This window comes from Nyctibius grandis, chromosome 2 (assembly GCF_013368605.1).
Source record: "Nyctibius grandis isolate bNycGra1 chromosome 2, bNycGra1.pri, whole genome shotgun sequence".
NCBI lineage: Eukaryota > Metazoa > Chordata > Aves > Nyctibiiformes > Nyctibiidae > Nyctibius > Nyctibius grandis.
Window position 1 is genome coordinate 65251441 of NC_090659.1, and position 10317 is coordinate 65261757.

The 10317-nt window shown below is 46.5% G+C and overlaps 1 protein-coding gene across 1 annotated transcript in view; it reads right to left on the reverse strand.

Moving 5' to 3' along the window:
• TM9SF2 (transmembrane 9 superfamily member 2) overlaps positions 1 to 8234 on the reverse strand; it is a 30791-nt gene extending 22557 nt beyond the window's left edge. The window contains exons 1-2 of the mRNA XM_068395363.1: positions 7968 to 8234; positions 3859 to 3926 (exon numbers count right to left, since the gene is read on the reverse strand). Of these exons, the coding sequence (XP_068251464.1) occupies positions 3859 to 3926; positions 7968 to 8099 (200 nt within the window). The 5' untranslated portion in view covers positions 8100 to 8234. The remainder of the gene's footprint in view (positions 1 to 3858; positions 3927 to 7967) is intronic.
• Positions 8235 to 10317: the final 2083 nt, after the last annotated feature.

Genomic DNA, 10317 nt, shown 5'->3' on the forward strand with positions numbered 1-10317 from the left:
TCGGTGTGCCCAGCTTGCTCCCTGAAATGCCTGTACACCAATGCGCGCAGCATGGGGAATAAACAGGAGGAGTTGGAAATCCGTGTTCGGTCGGGGGGCTATGATCTAGTGGCAATTACAGAGACTTGGTGGGACGCCTCGCATGACTGGAATGTGGTCATGGATGGCTATGTCCTGTTCAGGAAAGACAGGCCGCTAAGGAGAGGTGGTGGAGTTGCTCTTTATGTGAGTGAGCAGCTAGAATGTATTGAGTTCTATCCAGGGGCAGATCAGGAGCGAGTTGAGAGTTTGTGGGTGCGAATTAAGGGGCAGGCTGGCAGGGGTGATACTGTTGTGGGTGTCTATTACAGGCCACCAGATCAGGATGAGGACAGTGATGAGGCCTTCTACAGGCAGCTGAGAGCAGTCTCGCAATTACAGGGCCTGGTTGTCGTGGGGGATTTCAACTACCCTGATATTTGCTGGGAGGCCTACTCAGCCAGCCATCCCCAGTCCAGGAGGTTCCTCCAGTGCGTTGATGATAACTTTCTGATGCAAATGGTGGATGAGCCAACTAGGAGAGGAGCACTGCTGGATCTTATCCTCACTAACAAGGAGGGTCTGGTTGAAGAGGTGAAGGTTGAGGGCAGCCTTGGTTGTAGTGACCATGAGATAGTAGAGTTCAGGATCTCATGTGGCAGGAACAGAACAGCTAGCAGAATCGCAACCCTGAACTTCAGGAGGGCCAACTTTGGCCTTTTCAAGCAATTGCTAGGGGAAATCCCAAGGGACAGGGTACTAGAAGGTAAGGGGGCTCAAGATAGTTGGTTAGCATTCAAGGACTGCTTCTTCCGAGCTCAAGATCAGAGCATCCCAGCAGGTAGGAAGTCAAGGAAGGCTACCAGGAGACCTGCATGGTTAAACAGGGAACTGCTGGGCAAACTCAAGTGGAAGAAGAGGGTGTACAGATCATGGAAGGAGGGGCTGGCCACTTGGGAGGAATATAAGTCTGTTGTCAGAGGATGTAGGGAGGCAACTAGGAAAACTAAGGCCTCCTTGGAATTAAACCTTGCAAGAGAGGTCAAGGACAACAGAAAGGGCTTCTTCAAATACATTGCAGGTAAAGCCAACACTAGAGGCAATGTAGGCCCACTGATGAATGAGGTGAGGGTCCTGGAGACAGAGGATAAAAAGAAGGCGGAGTTACTGAATGCCTTCTTTGCCTCTGTCTATACTGTTGGAGGCTGTCCTGAGGAGCCCCGGAACCCTGAGGCCTCAGAAGAAGTCAGGATAGAGGAGGAATCTGTCTTGGTAGATGAGGGCTGGGTCAGGGACCAACTAAGCAACCTGGACGTCCCTAAATCCATGGGCCCTGATGGGATGCACCCGCGGGTGCTGAGGGAGCTGGCGGAAGTCATTGCTAGGCCACTCTCCATCATCTTTGCTAAGTCATGGGCAACGGGAGAGGTGCCTGAGGACTGGAGGAAAGCGAATGTCACTCCAGTCTTCAAAAAGGGCAAGAAGGAGGACCCGGGTAACTATAGACCGGTCAGCCTCACCTCCATCCCCAGAAAGGTGATGGAGCAACTTGTTCTTGGTGCTGTCTCTAGGCACATCAAGGATAGGGGGATCATTAGGGGCACTCAGCATGGCTTCACCAACGGGAAGTCTTGCTCAACCAACTTGATAGCCTTTTATGAGGATGTTACCCGGTGGATAGATGACGGTAAAGCTGTGGATGTGGTCTATCTCGATTTCAGTAAAGCGTTTGACACGGTCTCCCACAGCATCCTCGCAGCTAAACTGGGGAAGTGTGGTCTGGATGATCGGGTAGTGAGGTGGATTGTGAACTGGCTGAAGGAAAGAAGCCAGAGAGTAGTGGTCAGCGGGACAGAGTCCAGTTGGAGGCCTGTGTCTAGCGGAGTCCCGCAAGGGTCGGTTCTGGGACCAGTACTATTCAATATATTCATTAATGACTTGGATGAGGGATTAGAGTGCACTGTCAGCAAGTTCGCTGATGACACAAAACTGGGAGGAGTGGCTGACGCACCGGAAGGCTGCGCAGCCATTCAGAGAGACCTGGACAGGCTGGAGAGTTGGGCGGGGAGAAATTTAATGAAATATAACAAGGGCAAGTGTAGAGTCCTGCATCTGGGCAAGAACAACCCCATGTACCAGTACAAGTTGGGGGCAGAGCTGTTGGAGACCAGCATAGGGGAAAGGGACCTGGGGGTCCTAGTGGACAACAGGATGACCATGAGCCAGCAGTGTGCCCTTGTGGCCAAGAAGGCCAATGGCATCCTGGGGTGTATTAGAAGGGGTGTGGTCAGCAGGTCAAGAGAGGTTCTCCTCCCCCTCTACTCTGCCCTGGTGAGGCCGCATCTGGAGTACTGTGTCCAGTTCTGGGCCCCTCAGTTCAAGAAGGACAGGGAACTGCTAGAGAGAGTCCAGCGCAGAGCCACGAAGATGATTAAGGGAGTGGAACATCTCCCTTATGAGGAGAGGCTGAGGGAGCTGGGTCTCTTTAGCTTGGAGAAGAGGAGACTGAGGGGTGACCTCATTAATGTTTATAAATATGGAAAGGGCAAGTGTCAAGAGGATGGAGCCAGGCTCTTCTCAGTGACATCCCTTGACAGGACAAGGGGCAATGGGTGCAAGCTGGAACACAGGAGGTTCCACTTAAATTTGAGGAAAAACTTCTTTACGGTGAGGGTGACCGAACACTGGAACAGGCTGCCCAGAGAGGTTGTGGAGTCTCCTTCTCTGGAGACATTCAAAACCCGCCTGGACGCGTTCCTGTGTGATATGGTCTAGGCAATCCTGCCCCGGCAGGGGGATTGGACTAGATGATCTTTCGAGGCCCCTTCTGATCCCTAACATTCTGTGATTCTGTGATTTTGAAAAAAAACCAAACCAAACCCAACAATCAAATCTTTTCATCAGCCTTTTCAGAACTCAGTTTATATTAAACATGGTAGCACAAACATTTCCTTAAGTAATTAGAAGTTTCCTATTTGAACAGGGATTTCAGCCAAGAGTTAAGCCTTCACATAGAGTTTCATGACAGCTCTGAGAGAAAAGCATGCAGGACAGATTATTGGGCAGGAGGGAATAATAAAGGCAAATAAATATCTCTATATACACACACACACACACAGATAGCTCCTTTACAACAAGCACTATTAAATAAACAAGTTATTGCAGTTTTATTCACCCACACATTTAATAACACATCCTCTAAGTTTTTCCCGTCTAATTTCAAGTATATCACATTTGTGTTCATTAAAGCGTGGACACAACTAGTGCTTAACCTCTTCAATATTAACAGTCAAAATATTCTTTGAAGCAACAACTTTACACAGTTGTACCAGGCACTGATACATTTTGTGCACTATGATGTGTACCAAGAAAACATTTAACACCTCATTACAATAATTGATGGGAAGTTCACACCTCATTACCCCTTTAGCTCACCTGGCTACAGGCCACTACAGACAGCAGTAACACTTTGATCTATAAAATGACAACTAATGCAGAAGAGGAAATATTTTTTTTATATATATATATATATACACACACACACACACTTACTTTAACCTTAAGCTACTCTAAAGCAATGATTCAACCTACATGAGGGCCTACGAATCCACACACTGCTTCTAAAGTATGAGCGAAGACAACCGAAAAGAAGAAAGCCACGTATGCATCCATCTATTCATTGAAAATTCTGTGCTTGTAAATTTATGTTAGCAAAATAAATAGACATTCCTCATTGGCAAACTGCTGTAGCAAGATGTATATAATACTTTAAGATAAATTACATTCATCTTTTTGGAAGAACTGACAACTAAAATGACATAAACAGTATAATATACTTACGCAGTATATTCGTAGGGAAGGACAGACTCTACAGAGTCAAGCCTGTTCACAAACAGCTCGATTCCAGACTGAAAGAGATAATCAGCAGTTATAATAAAGTACTTCTTCAATCCTGACCGATATATATAAATAGACTTGTGCAAATAAGGTAAGGAAGGCTGAAAATGTAAAATTTGTGTAATTATACATCTCGAAATGTAAAATCTTGGGTAACGAACTGTATCTGCTGAGAGCATAAGTAAAACACTATCTAACCATCAAAAAAACAGTGACCATGTGACAAAACCACTTTAAGGCTAACATAATCATTCAAACTACAAGATAACAAGAAATCATGCACAAGAATAATACAATTACCACAGCTGCCAGTGTTTTAGTTGAATGTACCAAGTTAGAGCCATACTAGTCATCATCACAACTTTTGTGTAATAGAAGTCTTAAAAGAACACGAATAAAAGTACGGATGAGATCAGTACTTCTCCCTATAATTAAGGTGCTTCAACAATTTTATCTATGCAGTAACTGAAAACTAAACTATGAGGATTTAAACAATGTATTCAGACTGATACACTATTTTAAGTTTGAATAGAACCTCTTTCCAAAGAAGGGATATCCACATTTACCCTCTTATAAAAGTTTATCAATAACCCTAGCAACTCTTGAGTAAGAACCTGAAATTCAGACTGCTGTGGTTTCAGACTAGTTTGGTCTATACACATTAATTACAGATGGGGTAGGTGCTGCTACAGAAAGGGAGAGGTCTCTCACTCTTCCCTCTTGGTTTCAGAATCCCTTCCCTTACTCTAGTCCCACAGTCCCAATACACTTTAACTCTTTACCTTACGCTGGTTTTGGCACAGCAAACCAATTCAACTGGCTAAAACAGCAAAAGACTTACTCCAAAAAAGTTTTAAAGAGCAGTTTTTAGCAGCATAGCAAGTTGAACTGTCTTACTGTGCAATCAGACAAGAGCTGGAGACAGCAAAAGGAAGGTGAATGCTTTCAGGAACAAGACCTCCCCCTTTCAACAGCAAGCCAGCTATTTTCTCACGATGAATCAACAGGAGAGCTTTTTCTCCCTACGAGAATTCACTCAAGTTTAGCCAACCAAGAAATCTGGGGCAGGGGCAGGGGGGAGCGGAAAGAAAAAAGCTGGAATTGTTCACATGTATCTGTAGTTCAGATACTTCAGTCAGGTACTGTGTTTTACTGATACACTGCAGTTGTCCATGTACAAGTCAGGATACAGTTCCATGAGAGGCAGGCACCTGTGAGCTGTTAGGTTGGCTCACTAAGTGAAGATACACCCTACTGCTCCTCTTCCCTAAGCCATGCAGACTTGCTGCTTAACCTCTGGGTAGTCCACACTTGTCATAATTCTGCAAGCCACTTCAACTCCTTCACACCGCATAAAACTAGTCTGGTGAAAAGTTGGATAGTTTCCTGACATGTTAATCAGCTCAAAAAAGGATTTAACAAGTAACGCAGCTGGGACAATGCAGAGAACAGGAACACATTGCCCAGAGGAAGACAGGAATGGAATCTCTCACTTCCAGCAGCAAGGAATTAAGACTGCCTCAGCTGGTCACAGAGCCACAGCCTTAGATTAGCTATTTTTTATTGGAGGAAACGATTTACCTGAACGCTCCAATTTTCTGTAAGAAGTATACGCATTACTGCTGATAAGCATCTTCGATAAACAATTTCCCATACAACAGCAAGTCCCCTTTGGAGCCATCAGTATTTTTTTTTACTGAGTAAGGATTCTTAATGTTCAGACAAGAGTTACTATTTAAGTCTGCACAGACCACATTCCATTTCTGATGGTATTCCAACCAGAAACAGGAAAAGTAGCCAAACTGAGTTTGCCCAAGCAGATTAGCAGACAGCTTGGAGGAATGCAGAAAGTCATGAGTCTCATAATTCTTGTGCCGCTAGCTATGTGCCCCACTAACAACGTCCCATCCTATCTCACCAACAGAGGACAGGAGATCCACAGAGATGATCATAGACAAACAGTACCATTTAGAGATCTGGTCTGTGGATCTAAATCCTCAAGGCAGAAGAAAATTCAACATTATTGCTGACATCATAATCAACATGACAATTCAAAGAACTCAGCGAGAACACATTAAAAAATAAAGGTTGTCCAGGGAACCTTAGTTTTACCCACTTATATAAATATTATGATATAGCAATTACCTGATCACATATTGTTTCTCCTCACCGGAGACCAGACTACATTCAGTTGCAGACTACATGGGCAGAATTAGATGTGAAGAGTGATTTAGACTTCTCCATACGCCTATGTCTCATTTAGTACATAAACTGGCTGGCACAAGGTAGAGGAATGTAAGAGGTGGCTAATTTCAGAAAGAGATTTTTGCAATAATGCACCCATTGAGATTATCCTAAAATGTTCCACTAGCCACTGGTGGTAGATTTACATTACCTATGGACTTCACTTCACATTTACAAAATGATAAATTCTCAGGATAAGGAGACAAACATTTTGTACACATTATATGAGGAAAAATAAATACAGACATCCGAGAAAGATCACCCCATAAGTCTCTCAGGCTGGTTACAGCAGACAGAAGGCAACCTGGTTTAATTAACTCAAAAAAACCCAAACCAAACCAAAACAACTTTCTGACACAATTCTAGCTTAAAACAGGAATAATTCAAACATCACGATGTTTTTCAGGGATGCTGTGAAAAACTACAAACTGCAGCTTGAAAGTCTTAGCCTGTATTTGAAGGAAAGAAATCCCTTAAGAGGGTGGCGCAGCACTGTAAGAGGTCACCCAGGGAGGTGAGATGGATGCTCCATGCTTGGATGTCTTCAAGGCTTGCTTAAACAAAGGTAGAGCTGAGCTGATCTAGCGTTGGCAACAGTCACGCTTTGAGCATGAGGTTGGACTATGCAACCTCCAGAGGTCATTTCTGAACACCATTCCTACGATGCTATAAAATAATGTCCACAGAATGTTTTACTACTACAACAGAAGCAGCACAGGAAACAAGAGTGAAAAAATCCCCACAGCTACGTGTTAGGTGCAAGATTTGTCTGGTCTGAATGAGACAATACACTTAAAGAAGGGCAAAGACATTTATAGCAACTATGCCTCCATTACACACTTGGCTTATTACCCGCTCTACTGATTCATGACAGCAAATGGATAAAGTCAGTGCAAGGTATTCACCAAAAGCATAGAGTTTAAATAGACTCTTATTCTGAAGAATCATAGACAAGTGTTTTATGTACTGCAGAATCTGAGAGATCAGAAAGTGTGAGATAGCCACTCTCAACAGCAGTAAGACAATGCATCATAAAAGTGATTGGCATTGAACTTTCTCATTCAAGTCTTAAAACACGGTCTGGCGTAATTTCCATCACAGCAGCAGCAAACAACTTCTAAGATCACCCGAAGGAGCAAAGACTATTTTAAGTACAGACTCCCTACCAGTCAACATCCTTACAAATAAGTAATTTGGCTATGTGAACGTTGCTTGCCACTTATGTAGGCATGAAAATAAGTTTAAGCTTCACTTGAGACTCTGGGGCCTTGAAGCCCCTACACTTCAGATTCCTGGAGCCAGTAAGGCACAGCAAGGGACGTGTCACTGCGTGTTTGCCTTGATTTTATATCTGCTTGCTGCCATCAGCTGCTCGATCCTACCAAGAACCACACACCCCTCCGGCACGACCTGTCACTGCGATTCTCACTTTCTGCAGCTTTCCAACAAGTGTTTAAAAGGGCCCGAGAGATAAGCGGCCGCGGCTTCCTCTTTCCGCAGCCTGACCGTAACTCCCGCGATGGACGGAGAGCTCTTTCCTCCCCTGCCAGGGACGGCCGACACTTCACCACGGGCGATCACGCCGGCAACTGAAACATGCTCAAAGTCCCTGGAGCAACAACTCGTTACAACGAGGCAGCTACAAACCCTCCGGAAAAAAAAAAAAAACTAACAACAAAACCCCCCCCCAAACCCCACAGCAGGAGGACAAAACTCAGGCCGCCGCGCAGCAACCCGGGCCCCAGGGGCGCGGGCGGCGCCGAGGCCTCCCTCAGCGCAGCGGGCCCCGGCCACCCCCCCCGGCTCACCTTGCACTCGGGCTTCTCCTTGCCGGCCTCGCAGAAGTTGACGGGCGCCAGGCCCGGCAGGTAGAAGGCGGCGGCGGGGGGGGGCGCGGCCGCCGCCAGCGCCGCGGCGATGAGAAGCCGCCGCAGAGCCATGGCGGGGCGGGGGGCGCGGAGGAACGGCGGCGGCCTCCGGGAGCGGGGGGAGAGAATGTCTCTGGGCGCCTCTGGCGCGCGCCCGCGGCGGCAACGGTGGCGGCTTCGCCTCCCCCCGCGCTGACGGCCGCCACTTCCGGCTTCTCGCGCGCGCGACACGTCAGCCCGCGCGCACCGCCTGACGAGGGCGAGGGGGCGGGCCGGGCCCCACGCGTTCGCTTCCGGGGTTAGCGGCCGCGTGCCCCCGCTGCCATGGCAGCGGCGCGGGAGCGGGGAGCCGCCGCGGCAGGCCCGGCGTGGCCCGGCCCGGCCCTCCCGTCCCCTCCCCTCCGGCTCCGGCCCTGCCCGGGAGTGCGAGGGGCCGACCCGGCCGCCGAGGAACGTTCATGGGCGATGGGAGCGGCGACCAGCGGCCGTTGGGGACCCCGGCCTGGAGCGTCCCAGCGAGGCCTGGCCCCGCTCCCGGTCAGGCTGCGCTGGCTTCGGGGCTGCTCAGCGGTCCTTGTCCTGTTGAAAATATATTTTGTCTTCTTTTTAATTCTCAAGGGTTTCTCTATGGACAACTCTCACGGTTTTCAAACTGAACTTGGGGCGAAACCTACCGCCGGCTGAGTGGAGCCAGGGAGGAGACAGACAGACAGACCAACAGGCCGGTGTTGGCCGTGGTGGATGTCCATTACAGCTCAATATTCAGAGCAACCCGGGCCCGTGTTCCCTTCGTGTCACTGATGGCTGCGGTCATGGGGCATGATCTACTGAAAACAAAATCCCCACCAAAAAAAAACCCTATAGAAGGGGCAGGCATAAAAAGTTTGTTGTTTTGATAATGTAGGAGAGGACATTGCTCAGATTCTCGTTTTACCTTTCCCTACTTCCAAATATTTTCCATCCATTTGCATTTGTGCAGCTTTGGAAACTCCAAAAAAACAGCTTCTAATCAAAAACTGCATTTATAAATGTTGCAGCGTTTCCACTAATTTCCTTGATTCTCACGACATCTTTGGTTTCCTTTCTTCTATTTATTACAGGGTTTGGGGGATACACCTGTTGCTCACACAATCCTGTATATAGCCAAGGTCTTTAGGCAGTGAGGATATTGCTGGCAAAGTCAGTCAGGAATGAGCAGGGCTGTCTGAAGGGATGTCCAGCCTGTATCCTGCAAGGCAATGTGCCAGTGTCTGAGAAAGCAATAAATGAGATACCTGGCTACAGTGGCCAGCCTGTCTATGGCAGGGTGGAGCTCCAGGGGGTTTAATCCACATAGCGTTTGACCGGATACAGGGTTGAGCACCTAAGCACCTAGGCCACATAATGTTGTCCTTAGGTAAGGTTATTTTAAGATATTTTTTATATATTTTCTACATTATATAAGCCATTCTTAGTTTTACATAAATACATGTTAATTAAATTAACATTCTATATATTAGATATTTTTGAACTCTCTATAGATTTAAAATTTAAGTTGTTCATCTACCTTTCTCATTCCGAGGTCTAATTCCTACTTGTCTCATCCTGTAGATATCCTAAGAGCACAATTATAAGATCAAACCCTGTGACAAGAAATCCCAGTTCCCTTTTTTTGTTTAAAATTACTCATGGTTAGGGTAATCAGGTTGTAAATGACCCAAGTTCAGTTTCTCTTCTGCCACAAGGGAGTTCAAACGTATCTCCCATTTCCCAGGTTAACATTCCAAGCAAATTACTTTTGTGGGCCTAATTCCATTCCTTCACATGAGAGAATATTTAAAAGCCTTTGCCCATTTAATCCTCATCTTCCTTGAGAACACTCCAAAAGCTGTACAATGAGTAGGAGTTGCGGTGTGCTTTGTGATCTGTTTAAATCCCTCGTCTTACTCTGCCTTCGTGACTACAAAACCCGCTGACTTGGAGCGATTTTAAGGGGTGCTTTGCCAGATGGTCCAAAGAGCATTTCAGTGGATGTGATGCATGCTAGGATGCTCCCTCCTCTCTGCTTTACAAAGATGATGTGGAAAAACAGTTTGTAGGCTGTGTTATTAATTCAGTATAGCAACTCTTTTGGAGAAGCTATAACCATGGGTTCTAATCCCAGGAATGGCCATGGTCCTTGAGATCCAGTTTCAGCCTGGGTAAAACCCATCTTCTCTAATTTAATGAGAACTTCAGTGGGAATTTCCTTGATAATTTCTCATCTTAGATTCCCTCCCTGCGGGTTTTACAGCCATAGGTTACAGTTCAG